The sequence below is a fragment of the Bemisia tabaci genome, chromosome 9 (assembly GCF_918797505.1).
Source record: "Bemisia tabaci chromosome 9, PGI_BMITA_v3".
NCBI lineage: Eukaryota > Metazoa > Arthropoda > Insecta > Hemiptera > Aleyrodidae > Bemisia > Bemisia tabaci.
In genome coordinates this window covers 846,874-863,711 of record NC_092801.1, presented here as the reverse complement: position 1 = coordinate 863,711, position 16,838 = coordinate 846,874, and the positions used below count along the sequence as shown (strand labels likewise).

General features: G+C 37.7%; 1 protein-coding gene across 1 annotated transcript; it reads left to right on the top strand.

Annotated features, from left to right (window-relative positions):
- Nucleotides 1–2,482: 2,482 nt before the first annotated feature.
- LOC109038981 (luciferin sulfotransferase) lies at nucleotides 2,483–16,424 on the top strand. Its single transcript, XM_072304634.1, has 7 exons — nucleotides 2,483–4,069; nucleotides 6,206–6,450; nucleotides 7,422–7,518; nucleotides 11,859–12,039; nucleotides 12,520–12,640; nucleotides 13,452–13,546; nucleotides 15,926–16,424. Exons 2-7 carry the CDS (start codon nucleotides 6,243–6,245, stop codon nucleotides 16,145–16,147), a joined length of 924 nt encoding a protein of 307 aa, XP_072160735.1. The 5' UTR covers nucleotides 2,483–4,069; nucleotides 6,206–6,242; the 3' UTR covers nucleotides 16,148–16,424.
- Nucleotides 16,425–16,838: the final 414 nt, after the last annotated feature.

Below are 16,838 nucleotides of genomic sequence, written 5' to 3'. Positions count from 1 at the left end.
ACTATAGTAACTGTAACCTGGGGGACATTTTGAAAATTCACAAAAAAGAAAAATTAGGATTTTTTTTGGGGGGGGGGAGGAACTAGGGGAAGAACAATTTTTAAGGGCCACGTTGGCGCAGAGCCATCATTTTTTAGGCGCCATGACCGATTTCTCAGGCGATTGAATTTGGCGCGTTGGCGCCTGTGAGTTTCGAACACTGATTCAGAGGGATCCTATTCAGTGGCGAGGCGTGAATGATCGATTTTCGATATTTTCCCATGTGAAACCATGGTAAAGGATCGATTATTAAGGTGTTCGTTGCGAGCACCCTGTTGATCGATCCTTTTACATAGGTTTAAATGGCAGATCAATGGATATATGGCAAAGCCCGCCACGCCACTGAACCTATTGGTGGAGGTGGTTGGTTGCAATGGACAAAAGAGGTAGGTAATAGACTAACTGGACTGCATTTTGCAATCTGGACCTATAAATTCCGGCCCAGCTTAAAAACAACGTATGTGCCATTAGTTTCCCTATGCACATAAGTGTTTTTTCAGATGAGCCAGAATTTATAGGTCCAAATTGCAAAATGTAGTCCAACTAACGGCAACTCACGAGGATCCATTTGGACTACATATTGTCATGGGAACGGAGTTCCCCATGATATTAGAATCGTTGCTTTCGCTATGGGATTCCCTATACCTCTGCGACCTTGAGCGTTTCGCCCAGTCTCCGATTTTTGGTTGATTTTCCGATGTATCAAAAACCGTTGTATTTTTTAGCCAATCATGTCTCTACGTCAAGTTGTGTTGATTTCTAAAATTCGCTTTCAGCGAGTTTTTTTTCCACCTTGAGATGTCGTGTCTGACTGGTAAATCTGCGCAGAACCACGAAGTTCCGTTTTTAGGCAAATTCTTTTTTTGGGAGGTTTTCATTGGCTATTTTTCGCCATCAGTTTTCTGTTCGTTGGTGCAAAAGATCGCCTACCTCGTTGCTCTTGAGAAGCCGCCATTATCCCACCTCAAATTTTAAACATAGATATAAAGAAATAATAACCATCGTACAAGGCGGAAAATGTTCTGGAGGACCCGTTATGGATATATGAGCCAAAATCAGAACTCGATTGATGGATTTAATCCATGAATACAGAAATATTGCCTCAGCTTACTGTCGCGATAGCAAATGCATGGTGAGATGAACCTTGAGACACATGATAGCATAGGTAAACAATGTCTCACAGAGAAAGGCGCTTAGCTCATTTCTTTCATATCCCGGGAGCTACAAAGCGTCGAAAACAACTCTTGTGATAAGCCCCGCCCACCGTCAGAGTCTTTTGTATGCTATTTTTACACCACTAGCCGCGGAGCCGTGATAGCCTGGTTGACTTAGGCGTCACATTTTTATGAAAAGGAGCGGGCAATAGGCGATCGGGAGTTCGATACCCGGCGATGGGAGTTAATTTTTAATGGTTGTATTGAATGTTTTAGACTACTCATCAAAAAATAATTAATACTAGATGATAAATGTACGAACATTTTCTCGTGAATTAATATGTTAAACATAAATACTGGAATATACCCTCTTCATATAATCAGCCACATGTTCCCCCACATTAATGACGTTATTTTCTTTTTTCAATAAAGTTAATTTGCATTCAACGTTCGTAAGTTAAGCAAAAAGTACCTATTGATACAAATAGAAAGACATGAAAATAGTATGTCTAACATTTCAGTTGTTTTTTTTTATTTATTTTTTTTTTTTTTGTTTTTTCAATAAAACAAATTGACTGGGACTAGAATCATTGTATCTCTGAAGACAAAAGCTAAGTTTTTTGATACAGAAATACTAATATCTTCATCCTTTATATAATCAGGGAGATGTTGACCCAAATATTGATGTATATTTTCTCTGTTCGCCCAAATTAATGATGGTATTTTCTTTTTTCAATAAAATTAATTTACATTCCACGTTCTTAAAGCAATATTTTCTCCAAAATTCAGCAAAAAATAACAATTTATACCTACGCTAAAAGTAAATAAATAAATAAAGCAATGACATGAAAGTAGTATAGGTAGTACACATCTAATATTTCAGTTACATCTATTTGAATGAAAAAAATGGCAACTTAGGAAGCACATAGGTCACTTATGATGCGTATTCGGGCATATGCGTAGAGTAAAAATATCATACTTTACGCCGAAAAAACGAAACTGAAAGTTAAATGCGTTAACTTCCAAAAACCATACATAATCTAACGAAAATAAATAATTGGTAAATAACAGCTTTCTTGTATGCAAAGAAAGAAAATTAAAAATGTTAAAAAAGAGATGTCCACACAAAATTACATAGCCCCTTCAATTCTGAAGATACTACAAACGAACTGTACCTAAACATTTTCATATCCCAGAAGCAAAAGTTCCCATGACGAATATTGCTATCGCTAGCGATTGCAAAAACCAACTTGTTGCAATTTGGACCTATACCTAAATTCTAGCTCATCTGAAAAAAACACTTATGTGCATAGGAAAACTAATGGCACATACGTTGTTTTTTTACCGGGCCGGAGTTCATAGGTCCAAATTGCAAAATGCAGTCCATTTAGTTTGTTCATCATTTACCCCCTCAGTCTTAGAACCGTCTCCCCTCGGTCCGGAGGCACCCACATTAACCAACTTGATCGCTCCATACTCATTGTATCCGCTTTGTCCACGGCTTTGTCACAAGACAACACGTCGGAAATGCTTATAATGAAAAAATTCCTTACTATTTCACCTTGCGATACCATTTAGTGCTCATAAGAATCAAACATCTATCAGAAAAACCCCGTTTCCTCAGATTACTCGATTGACTTTTGAGGCTATGTTAACATGTTGAACCAATCAATATCGATACAACCTCTCCTATTTGATGTATCGAAAACGATCTATAGCCTGCACAGTTAAAAATTTTTCGGCAGTGACCGCACCCCGAAAGACTCGGCCTCTGGATCAGAGATTTTGGGTTTCGAATTCCGCAAACCTGCGAATTGCTGACAATTTGGCACAGTATGCCGAGTTTTCGGCAGTTTTACCAAAAACACGGCAGCCGGGATCGAGAATTTCAACTCCAAGCGCCAAGTTTTATGAGTGGAGGTATTGTTAAACATTTTGTATTGCGTGATAAAAATATTCTATTATCAAGAATGACGTCCAAGATTGAGCTGAAATATTTTAAACTATAAACATGTTTATCATTAAAAATTACGGCACTCCGAGGTTTTCCGCTTACACTGCAATATACTCAACATTTGTGAGATATTGTATTTATAATGTGACGAAAATTGAGAGATTTAAACAAGAGCTACAACGTATGCTTTGATTTTTCCTGGGCTCTTTGTACGCCCACAATTTTTTCTCGGCTAAAACAAGCAGGTGGCTCTATATATAATTGATAAAGGTTTGCACACAGTCGCTGATAATAATGGCATGAGTGCAGTATTCCAACTCCCGCGACAAAGTTTGCAAATTGTAGGCCCTTGTTTATCTCAATTGACCACTTTACCTACTTAGAATTCTGAAAATCACACTCAAATGATTAGATACCATGGCGTCAAGTTTTTTTCTTCAAGTTTTTTAGTTTTCTTTTAAATCAGTAATACATCTGCCTCAACAAAATCTATTGAAAATTCAGTGGTCGTTCAAAAAGTTATTTCCAGAGGTAAGTGAACAAGTAATGGCAACTACCTTTTTTAAAACTATGAGCAATAGCTCTCGAAGCTCGCAAGGCAACACAAGTTCATGTATTTTTCAAAATGCGGGTAACTCTTGTTTTGAGAAATTTACGTATGCAATTTTCTCATAATTATGCCAGGGATCGTTTCAGGGTTTCAATAAAACATTCCTCTCTACGACCGCACGCTAAATACCTATGCACGTGCATTCGTCCATGTTTAATGCATTAAAATTGAAGCTCTTTCCATTCCGTCAACAAATTTCTTCTGAGTGCGCTAATCTGTGTGATTCACACGGTTACAGTCTGATTTCAAAGTGGAGCCTAGTTACATTTTTCTTCGCTAGTTTTAAAGGATACTAAATAAGAAAGTCGGCCGGTAAGAAGTAACAACTAAAACACTAGAAAATACTGTTCCAGATATTCATTCTGGAGAAAGTTCATCGAAATCAATCAAAATTCGTTGAATTCACAATCTTGTTGATCCTACAAAAAACAGTTTAGCCGGCACCGCCGTGATAGCTAAGAGAGCAGTAAGTGCCATTTCTGTATATGAGCCATGATTAGCACATGCTTTAATGTATCCCGAGGCTCATCTTAGCATGAATTTACTGCTCTCTTGCCTATCACGGCAGCCCTTAACTGAAATGAGTCAGTTAAGCTCGGGAGGGATTTGCCTGCAAATAGTCGAATCTTACAGTTTTCGGTACGAGAAGAACGATGCGCACGTCAAAATTTCACGAAATATTGTCTCCGCGGAGATATAACGCTTCCTTTATAGGGGTCCTCGAAAACATGTTTGAACCGACCGCCGTGAATTCTTGGATCTACGCGTCATAAGACGGGAAGATGGCGGCGGCGAAGCCGACCTGCTTACTACCACCACACTGTCATTGTTGACATCTCGATTTCGCGTTTGAGGTTAAGTGAGCTCTGTGTGAATGTTTCATATCCTACATACATCTGTATCGCATTCTGATTGAAAAGCTTAGAGAATTGAGAACAATGGATATGAATTTCAAACAAAGTAACCGACATAACCTCCAATTGACCAACAAAAACATACCGCCAACGCGTCGCCGCCGTGTATTCTTCCACTACGCTTTCCGCCGCCATATTGATCGTGACGTGTACGTCCAAGACCTACGAGCGCGCAGTTCAAACGCCGTTTTAGGCCACCCTAATTTTTGGCACTTTCAAATAAACTTTTCTCCTGTTTGCAGTCATCAAAAAAATTTAGGAAAAAAAACCGTAAGCTTCGGTCACTTACTACTTTCGAATGACACAATAAAAAAAAATGACTTAACTGACTCATTGTTATTCATTTTTGTATATTTTAAATTGTAACGCCCAATTGTTTTCTTTCACAAACTACTGGAAACCTGGAATAATACCTATTGTATGTGCAATATGCATTGAACCATGTCTGTATTTAAGTGATATCCAAGTAACATTGTAGTGGTATCGGGTAAAGACCTGCGAGGTCTTTACCGATCCACTTGGAGGAAGTTGGTTTGGGGACATGGCAAGTCGTGAGATATCGCGGATTTCCATGCCAGTGACAGGGTCAGGTGTGTTAGATGCGAGTTTTGAGACGCGATTGTTTATGTCCGCGCGCGGAGCTTGCGGCAAGAGTGACCCCGGCTTTCGGCGATTCGGAAGTCGGAGTTGGGCACGGAAGCTTCGGGCGTTGGCATAAAAGCTCGCGGAAGCCGCTCGTGCGGGGTTAGTCGGTGTGAGGTTTCAAGACCCGAGACATAACCCGGTCAGCCCCTGTAAGAGTGCAAGTGCGTTCCCGCGCGAATCGGGTCTTTTTGTGTAGAAAATAGAGGTTATTCCACACCGAAAGTGGTCTAGTTGTTTAGTGTCCCTAGTTTTAGTTTCCCTTCCCCCGCACTTCAACATTTCCCTATTATTTTCATCGATTTTGTTTATCCTTTTTCTTCTTGACGAACAAATAACAGATAGAATATAAACTGAATATGGACTATGAGTATGAACTTCTACACAAAAATAAATATTAGCGGTGTTTTTAAAAAAGAAGGACAGCATTTACTTGAGATTCTTCCCTTTGCGTTCAGCATTTTTCGAAGGAGAAGCTATGAAAGATCTTTGAGAGCCTCAGATTTTTGGTTGATAATGGGATATGATTAATTATCGTACCGAAGTCAGTAATACAAAAGTATTTAACATGCTGAATTTAAACGCTCATATTACGTGTTTGTTTATAGCATACGTAGGAACTTACGGGAGTTGTTACAATTTTTGGGGGAATAAAACCATTGAGCACCAAAATAGAAAAGATCGATAGAAAAGATAGATAGAGAGAGAGTGTAAGAGTCTTACACCAGCTTCAAAAAAATTTGGCTATCAAACTTTGCTCTCCCATTTCCAAAGAAAACTATTTGCTAGTTAAACAATAAAAATATTTCTCATCGAACAATCTCCATCAGCATAGTTTTGCATGATATGCTCCGACCTTGTATTCTTAATTGATTTTTTTTTTTTATCAAAGACTCTCAAGGAGGAATTCATAATATACATCTTAAAATATGGTAAAACAACGGACTATCGAAAAAATTGGGAACGATACAGAATGTGGGAAAATTTTGAATACTTTCTTTGTCGGAGCGCTTCGTGATGGGTATGTCAAAGTAGAGGGGGTCGTTATGCCCAGCGGGTATACTGCGATTGCTCAGCAAGTCTGCGACCTGGAGATCCGAGATGATGATATTTTTGTCTGTAGCTATCCAAAATCAGGTAAGCAAATACTTTGATGTTTTCATTCTTTCTTGACATGTGGACTACACTGCCGTTCGAAGGAAGAACGCCGTATGAACACCCAAGAGTTGCCAAATTTCTCCTCTGAAAACGTTAATTTTTGAGGCAAACAATGAATATTTCTACTTCAAATTCTCTAATACGTTCGATCACATTGCGAAGCAAATTTCATGAAAAATTGGACGGAACATTTTCACAAGTTTCCCTGAAAATTTGTATTTTACCAAAAAAAAATTGGCAACCCACGAAGGTTCATACGGACTTCTTCCTTATCACGGCCGTGTACTACTTCTTTCCTCTTTGCTTGTCAGTTGCGAGACTATCAGGGTCTCTCATTGGTCGAATAGTGGAATGTTTGTTTAAGTGAACAATATGGGAATGTTTCACTTGATTTTAAAGATATAATAAAATATATAAAAATTTAGACGTCGTAATAAAAAAATTAGACAGGAGCTCAAGATTTTTTTTTTTTTATTATTATTATTATTTTAAGCCATGAATTATTTTGCACACCGAAATTTGTCGCTCGGCTGACGAAAGGTCGTAACTGGGGTAACTCAGCTCAAAAACCCAGAAACGTATGCACTTTCACTCTTATGCATAAGATGCGTTTCTTATCTAAATATGTAGCATGTCTGTAAGCAAATTAATACCTTATTTTGATTCAAAATCTTTTCTCTCTAATTCGCTATGCACCAAGATAAAATACGGATAAATATCACGACAATTGGACGTATTTCTGCGAAACGGAACTATATGCATTATGACGTGAGCCCTGCTATGCACATATTCTTATGGGTCTCATGGCTCATTACTCAGTGCACATAGTTCCGTTGATAGAAATACGTCCAATTCAGTTAGGTCAATCAAATGTACTATTTATTGTGAAGCTATTATGTACAGCTATTTGCATCACATTCATTTTTAAGACGTGCATGTTACATCCTCAGGGACAACGTGGACACAAGAGATGGTTTGGTGCATCGCAAATGATCTCGATTACAAAAGGGCTCAGATAGCACAAGATAAAAGATTTCCGTTTTTGGAGTAAGTTTTGACTGGTTTGTTAAAAAGGTACAGGGTAAAATTTTTGAACTGGAAAAATGCGAGAATCTTATTATAGTATAGTATTCCTTACAATTGCCGAAGGGTTGTGGTTCGAAAGAGGGCAATGATACCGTGCTAAGGAAGAACGCCGTATGAACCTTCAGCCGTTGCCAAATTTCCTTCGGTAAATCACGAACTTTTGGACAGATTTGTGAATATCTGTCTTCCAATTTTTCAGGTAATTTTGCTGGCCGTTCTACCGAAAAGTCCTTAAAATTTCAAGAGAAAATATTCATAATTTTCCTCATGAATAAATATTTTATCGAAGGAAATTTGGCAACTCTCGAATGTTCATACGGCGTTTTTCCTTAGCAGGGCAGAATGGAGGTTAGGTGTGGTAGAGCGTCAGGGAGTGCTATAAAGTGAATTTTAAGTATGTATTCCTTAAAATTTCAGAGACTAAAATGGACACATTCAGAATAATAATATGAATTATAAAGAATGGATATATTATATAAGAAACTATATGCATAGGATTTAAGTGAAAACCCGCATAGTTTAACGTGCATAGTTTCTTTTAGCATCGGTGCGTCCGAAGAATCATTGATTTTTGAATTGGAGACTCAACGTGAACTGTTTGAAAGCTAAAAGACACAAATATATTTGGTATTATCACAGATTTTAAAAGCCTCCCTAAGTTCGAGGAATCAGTGTCGGTGACAATTGAAATCTGCGTTTTAAAACTCCTAAAATTCCGTTAAAAAGCACTCAAAATGAAACTCTTCTTCAATAAACGCCTGGTAAAACTCGCACAAAAAAATCACGAATAACTACCTCACATTTCTATTTAGAATTTTAAACACTTTTTAAAAAAGATTCTGAGTGTAAAAATATACATTAGATCTTTCAAAAACTTTTTTAAATAAATGTTTAAGAATTTCACTTATTGTAAATCTTGCTGTAAATAATTTAAAAATGGCAGCTCTCACAAGAATTTTAGCGGCTCTGGTGCTTGCACTAGAGCTGCTATTCCGGACGGTCCCAGCTGGGAGTATCAATGCAGCATGTTACATTGTAGAGACCGCGCGTTGGTTGATGGGAATCGGCGCCATTTTCGGCTATGTTCCTGTCATGACTTTATTTTATTGCATACTGTTTTATTGTTAGTCAATGCTATGTTGTGTATTGTATTTTTGGAATCATGGTGATACAGTCAATAATTCAAAACTTGTTTGTGCTTTATCTCGTGATGGAAAAAATGTACTTTACGTTCAAAATTTGAAAATTTGAATTTTAAAGTTTTCGCGGTTTAAGGAAGCTTTAACCACTGGGTTGGAGCTTCCTAGTTAATTACTCGATATCAGCTGATAGCAAACAAAGGTTACCAGGGAAACCGTAAACGTCTAACAACTATCGTGGCCATTGGGGGCGATTATTGAAATGATATCGACTGTATGTCGCCGCTTACGACAGGACATAGCCCTATCTTAACTGTGTAATATATCGCAATTCGATATTGTTTTGATTTTTTAAAAGGAGCAATTCATTCATACAGTTCCGATTAGTTTTGGCGAACGGGCCCTTAACCTACGGCACTCGGCTCATGGGAATTTTTTAACTTGTCCTGGACGGACTCGTCTGTATGTAGCGCCTCGTTCTTCGTTGTGTGTGTGATTTCGTGAAGAAGTTTCTATGGCAATTTGCTTTTATTTGTGAGCTTTTTTTTCCATTCCGGGAACATATTTATTGAAAACGGCGACTTTTTCAACAGTCCTATTTTTATCTACAACATCTAAGTGGCCCTTCATAATCATTTAATTTGGCCCCTGGCCAAAAAAGGTTCGGAAATTGCAGTGATTTTGCCGAAAATGCTGAAGTAAGTAAATTTGGGCTTTTTTTTCCTTCTTCAAACTCTGTGGAGAAGCACTTCTCCTCCAGTACATCTATTTTTTTACTTATCTCTCGCAAGGTACATTTACAGAAGGTGTGTTCCAGTATTAACAGTTCAGATTCGTGGTTTTTTTATTATAACGCTTATTTCGGAAAGCAATTATTACATTGTTCAATTCTACTGACTTTCAACACTCGATTATACTCCGGCAAATTCTGCAGCAGCGTTTCAAATGTTGACTCTAATGCTTCCAACAGCCATCCGATGTCTAAGGGTTTATCCCTAGATTTAGGGATTTTCCGGAATTTCAGGGATTTAGGGATTTTTCAGGAAATCTAGGTTTTTTTTTTGATGAGGTAAAGTTACCAAAAATCAACTTTTTAACCTCAATTCTAGCTTCGACAATCGAAAACATTTTTTCATCTATATTTTGTAGGCCTTTTTGGCAACACTATTTTCCCCGCAAATAAGCCGGAAATTAAAACGATTGCGTCCTTCGATGTACTTGACATTCAACTGCATTCAACCTGTTAATAATAAGAAATAAACTAATATTCTTTCATTTTATTGGTCTGGATTAGCACTGCTTTCAGAGAGCGCCAAAATTCAAACGAGCCAATCAGATTTAAATATTGCAAATCGCTACATCGAATGACATCATGATTCTTCGTTAAAAATGGCGCTTTTTGCAAAATCTAGGGATTTTTTAAGTATATTTGAGCAAATCTGGGGATTTAGGGATTTTTAGCGAAATCTAGGCATTTTTTTTCTTCCCCGCTAGGGATTTAATATCGGAAGACTGGCTTCCAGTATCGTAGCGTTGATCGTCGCTGATGTCGAAATGGAACCTAATGCCGGACTTACTGTAACACCTCCATTCCTCAATTCCGGTGAGGAATACGTCTCTACCCTTAACTCAATATAAATATACAAATTGATAAGTGATTGCTTTAGTCTCCTGAAAACAGAATTGCGAAACTTAAAATTGGGAGAAAAATGATGAGTAAATGAAAAAATGGAACCAATTGATGGGATATGTCGCATGCCATTCTGACACAAAATATGGCGTCTATCGAATCACCTTAACTAAATAAAATAACCAAATTTTCAACTCTCAAACTATCAACTATCAACTATCAAATTTCAAACTATCAAAATTTCCAACAGTGACAAAATGATTGTAATATACCTATAATGTAATGAAATATACACGCTCTAATCATTTAATTTGTATTACCTTTATGTTATGTACCTACATGTTATACTATTTTTATAATAAATTTTGCCAACATGCTTTTCAATTCAGTCTACAACATTTCATTCCGACGTGGCAATAATGATTTATAATGCCCCTAATCCATTAAAATGAATTACAATAGTAATGCCGCATTATAATGTCGTATTATACATCGCAACGATTCATGTCCTACTGATTATTGATTATTGTAAGATGAATTCTGTTTTCTCTGATTGTATGTTTCATACGTGCGAAGCAAGTACGGGTCACTAGAAACGTGGTTCGTACGGTGGCTGATGAAATTGATCTTCGAATACCTTTTGATGAGCTAGGGAAATGGAACCATCTGCATCTCATGGACAATAAATAGTTGCCGTAATTAAGGTCATCCCGTGATTAAGGTGCCGTGATTTAAGTCATAAATTCTTCATCTAATTCTTGATTCATCTCCAAAATGTCTGCTAAAGCTTTCATGCGCTTCTCCTTGTATGCATGAATGAGCAAATTGGGTATCGAACAAGCGGACACTTTTTGAAAATTTAGATGATTCTGGACAATACCGTACAGAAGTCCACGAGCTGCAGATAGAACCATTACCTCTAGCTCATCAAAAGTTATTCGAAGATCATTCAACAACCTCTTTGACAAGTTGCAAAAACTTTTCGTTAACAATAGTGTCACACGGTACTAGGAATATTTACTATTTAACGAACCTTATATTTCCCTGACTCAGTCCTAAATTATAGAAGTATGCGTTACTTTTCCAGCAATCCAAAAAAACAATTATACAAAAACCAATACCTACACTTTCAGATATAAAAATGCAAATTTTTTGCAGCCTCGCTAAACGACTTATCAACCAGAGATTTTTTAGGAAGCGGACCTCCAAAGAGCTTTCAAAATTAAAAGTATACAACAAGTGATAATGCCATGTATTCGCCATATCAAAGCCCAATACACATTTATACACCGGCTACGTAAATCTGCTAAGTTACAAAACATGAATCGACAGTTGTCGGATTGTACATCAATGACAAAATGTGTCTAGGCCCTCATTCTTGACTACAACTACTGCCCCAGAGCCGCTCTCCGACGCCAATGCGTTGGAGCTTCCTGCTTGTTTAACAGCTTTTGACGGTACTCTTTCAAAATACACAAGCTTTTAATATTTTATTCAGTGGTCGTTGTTACTATTATGAAAGTTTTGCACAGGTGTACAGGTCATGCAAACTACGGCAAGGCGAGGAATGAGTGCCCAGAAATCGAAATGGAGGATTTTGTGACAGACTCACTTAAGTTCATCCGAGAATTGGAATCTCCTCGATTCATCAAATCACACCTACCGTTTTGCCTGCTTCCTAAGCAACTCACAAACTTTTCTACTGAAGCAAAGGTCAGTGCTAAAGGATACTATGCTAAATTAATTAATATCATAAATATTAAATAAATATAATATCATATCAGATCTTTACCAAGAGAACCTGTGGATCTCACAATGTTAATGTCTAAATTTCGATGTCTATTTGGATGTCACATGGAAAAAACAAAGCACCGAAAATAATGACCTGATTTTTTTTGCTGACCTTCAAGCTGGATAAGAACAATACACGATTAGGTTATGTAAGGGAAAATCCAACACAAGGAAACTGGGCAAATGAAGCGAAAATACGTAAATAGGGTATGGAACGTTTCGCAAAGGTTTTAAGCCCTTGTGAATCAGGAAATAAATAATGAACTTGGCGCCATTGAAATGTAGCCACATTTTTTCGTGAAGGGGACGACGATCTGTCAGACTTTCTGTCAGTTTTTGAGAGAGTTGATTCAACCATAAATTTGATGTTTTTCCCTCGATTAATCATTCTGTATTTTCTAGATAGTTTACGTATGCCGCAATCCAAAAGATGCATGCATTTCGCAGTACCATCACAGCCAACTTTTTCTCGGCTACTCTGGAAATTTTGAAATGTTTTGTGAACTGTTTCTCAACGATATGCGTAAGTAAACGATAAACACGGTTTAATAACTCGAGAAGTCTTCAGTCCAATACAGTTTAAAAGGCATCACCCTTGAGAATATATCAGTTTCACGTTCGTGAGTTCAATTGAATGGCCAACGATTGAAGGTTGTCTGAAAAGTTTTGAGGTACGTTTGCTCTAACGAGAAAAACAATTTCTGCGGAGGAAAGCGAAACTATTAGTATTGTTTGCGAGCAAATGGGCGTGTGCGTATGTGTGGCATTGCTAAGTTATTGGAAGAATGACCTAATTAATTATGTGAAGGCGAAAATTTCTTGGAATGATAATTCAGCCGAACTGTAGACATTTGCAGATCCTGCAAATTGGCAACATTGTTTTTTCCCCACTTAAACCTATGAAAATGTATCGATATTTGTAGGAGTCGAGTGCTCCAAGAATAATCGATTATTTTACATAGGTTTAAATGGAGGAAATCCGGTGTTGCTAAATTGCTGGATCCGTCTCTGATTGTAAAGAAAATTGTCCAACGCCAAATAGTTATCAGCTTATCAGGCTTAGAATTCCCTCACTTCATATCTTGAATTTGATACCGTATTTTAAACAGGTAAAATTTTAGAAGCCAAATGAGAAAGATTTAAAGCTAAGGATTTGACGACGTATTCAAGTTACTAGTTTCGTTAGAGCACTGAGTTTATCAAATGCTTTTATAACAAGGGAGTCAGAAATTAAAACTTGTGCAATAGGTACTGTGTATGCTGATTTTTTTTATAAAATTGATACGTAGGATGCTTTATCTCATCGGATAACAAATTAATTGTTTCATTTTCAGTGCCTTACTCCCCTTACTGGGACCATATTCGCACATTTTGGGAGCATAGAAACAATCCAAAAGTGCTGTTTTTGACTTACGAGGACTTGAAAAAGGTAACTCTCGGACTGAAATCTACAACAAACGTCTCTACGTAGATGACAATCCAATATTATTTAATCACGTGCTTCGAATCAAAATTAAGTTTGCGTCCTTCCTTTAACATGCAGATAGGATAACAAGAATACATGGAAGAAACTTGAGAAAGCATTCAGCTAAAGACGCCTTCAAATGTGTATGATACACAATTGTATACATATTGAACGAGTGTCCTACATTTTTGCGTGCATCATGCGTACGAAGGATAATGTACCAAATATGATGACACGTTCAGTGAGGACATAATGTTACTAAATAAAATTACGTTTTGCAACTAAATTTTATAAAGTGTTCCATTGCTTTTACCATGTGTGTTGACAAACAGAAATGAGAATTAAGCTTTAAATTCAAACTTCAGTATTTGTTTTAATATTTAGGGTTGAGAGCCATTGGATTGTTTCAATAAGATATCACGTTGTGGACGGTAAAATTAAGACAACGAGGATCACTGGTTTTCTTTAGAATGGATAATTGGATGCAGTGCAAAATTAAACACCAAAATATGTGTACTTTTCCTCTTATATTGTAGAATACCATGAACGTATTTAACCTGTCCAACTTCAATCACTGAGCTAGAAAATGACAAGTTTTTTTTATGTTAATTCACACTTTCCGGCTTTCATTTTTTTATGTTATTTTATTTATTTTATTTATTTATTTATTTTAAATCAAAGATACGTTGTATTTTAAGACCAAGCGGTAGTGCTGTGCTTACTACTTAAATGACATACTGCGTAGGTGGATTTCAATGCGTAATTTGTCATACATTGATTATAGTTGTTTCTCATGCGGAGGTTCGAAATGGACTACATTTTTCAATAGGGAACTACGCAACTTCAAACTTAGTTCAAAACAACGTTTGCACTTTATTCGTTTTTTTATGCACACGTGTGATTTTACGAAGGAGCCAGAAATTGTGGTTCCCAATTGCGAAATGAAGTTTAACTATTGTTGATACTGCAAACCACGCACGTTACTTTCGCCTTTAAGCGTTAACTCTAAATTGTTTGATACGTTTACTGTGTTTTGCGTGACATTTCAATGAGAAAACATGTGCTGTAGTGCGTAATTTTTCACCCTGTCAATAGGGCCATTATATTCCCTGGTAAAAATTGGCAGCAGAATCTGTGTTCCAAGACCTACGGCCGGCTGTAAGATTTCCAATATCTTCTATAGCCGGCTACACAATTTCTTATAGCCGTTTATAGCCGATGGCGATTAAGCAACTCACAGCCAGGCGATAAAGTGTATGCTAAACGTCACTAATTACGGATGCTAGGACTTGGTGAGTTTTTGGACCACTGCTCTCTTTTTGTGCCGTAGTATCTTGATTTATTTTGCGAGGAAAGCTCCGTACTTTTGATGGATGCCTGCCATTCCTAATAATATATTAGAGCGTCTTCAGTTTCGTATGACACTGTGCAATACCTCTGGTGTGAAATAGTTGCTTCAAGCGCCGCGGTACGCTGCGGTGCAGCAGGCGGGCAACCAGCGCGAAACGCGCATTGGCGCCTCTAAAAACTTACAGGGATACTTCACGCGTTGCGCAATGCGTGAAGTATCCCTGTTAGGTTTGTAGGCGCCAGTGCGTCGCCGCTCCGCTTTGTGTTGGGCTCTAATATTTAATCTGGCGGAGTCAGCGTTATTCAACTCGTGATTTTGAAATGTTTGCACATCCTGTATGGATTATTCTCGTTTCAATTGATGAAAAAAAATATGTATTAAAGGAAAATATAACGTGTGTTTTGTAAATATTAAGGTGGTTCCGTATCAAACTTAATGATTTCCAAAGCACACGAATTTCTACACAATTTCTTATAGCCTTTTGTAATCGATGGCAAAAAAGCAACAGCCAGGCGATAAAATGTAAAGCCCGGCGATAGGAACTATAGCCCGGCCGCATAATTTTTTATCGCTTCGTATAGGCCGGCCGTATGGTTTTCTCCGCTTGCTACAGCCAGCTATATGATTTTCTGTAGCCTTCTTTAGCCGGCTATAAGAATTCCTATGGTATTTTGAAACGCAGCTCTTATCGCCAATTTTTACCAGGGTTTAGGTCATGTTATACAGGAACAATTCATAGCTCAGTATACGGTCACACAATTTTGAAAACTAGAGGGATTGCAGGGTCTTTAAAATCGCGCCACTTTATGCTAGGTTATTCAGTGCCTTGATGATGTAATATTTTTTTTTTCTTCTTTTTTTTTAAATATTCGTTATGTTAGGTTAGGTTATTTAGCTCCTTGATGAGGCGATGATTTTCTTTTTTTTAAAAAAAAAAAAATATTCGTCGGGGATCTTTTCACATTAACATCGTATCTGTTTGCGTTCGACAGGACCTGGGATCTGCGATCAAGAAAACGGCCAAATTTCTGGGCAAATCGTTAAGCAACGAGCAAGTGTCCTCTCTGGTCGAGTATTTGAGCTTCGATAATATGAAGCGGAACAAAGCCGTCAACAAGGAACAAGTGAAGATGCTCAACCAAAAGTGCGGCGGTTTCAAGATCGACGGGAGTTTCATACGCTCAGGAGTCGTCGGCGGTGGAAAACCGAGATGACGTCACAGATGATCCACCGATTCGACGATTGGACGGAGACAAAAACCGCTGAGACGGGGTTTTCCTTCGATTTCGCTCATAATTGATGCAGAGGGGGGATGGGATGATTATTAAAATTGAAAAATAAAGTGACGGACGAAAAAGACACTGGGAAACAGTGGCTTGGCGTGATTTACGATACATCGATTGTCATTTGAACCTATGGAAAAGGATCATGAACAGGGTGTGCGCAGCGAACACATTAATAATCGATGCTTTACCATAGGTTCAAATGGCATAACAATCGATACATCGCACTGGGAAAATGGAGCGACCCTATGGGTGGAAAGAGCTGAGTGCAATATTGCCGTGCTAAGTAAGGGAACATTCGAGAGTTGCCAAAGAGCCGTATGCAAAAACGACATTTTCGCCCCCCCACTAAAACTTATTCAAACTTCGTCTATCAGTTACTAATACTGGAGCGCTTCTTCCCCAAATTTTCAGACCCCCAAAAAATTTTGGGGGGGGGGCGCTAGGGGGGGGGGGGGGGGGTGGAAGTCAAAACCTGTGACCCTCGATATCTTTCGAACGAAACAAGATATTGAGGCCCGGTTTGGACTAAAAATCGTCTAAAATTGCATACTTTAAGATTCTAAAAGTCAAAATACCAAAATTAAATTTTTAACTTAACTTATGTGCTTTTTTTTCAGGT

Coding starts and splice junctions, on each gene's coding strand:
- LOC109038981 (XM_072304634.1), top strand. CDS start 6,243: ATGGTAAAACAACGGACTATCGAAAAAATTGGGAACGATACAGAATGT. Junction 12,040..12,519: donor ACTTTTCTACTGAAGCAAAG/GTCAGTGCTAAA, acceptor TGTATTTTCTAG/ATAGTTTACGTATGCCGCAA. Junction 12,641..13,451: donor ACTGTTTCTCAACGATATGC/GTAAGTAAACGA, acceptor TTTCATTTTCAG/TGCCTTACTCCCCTTACTGG.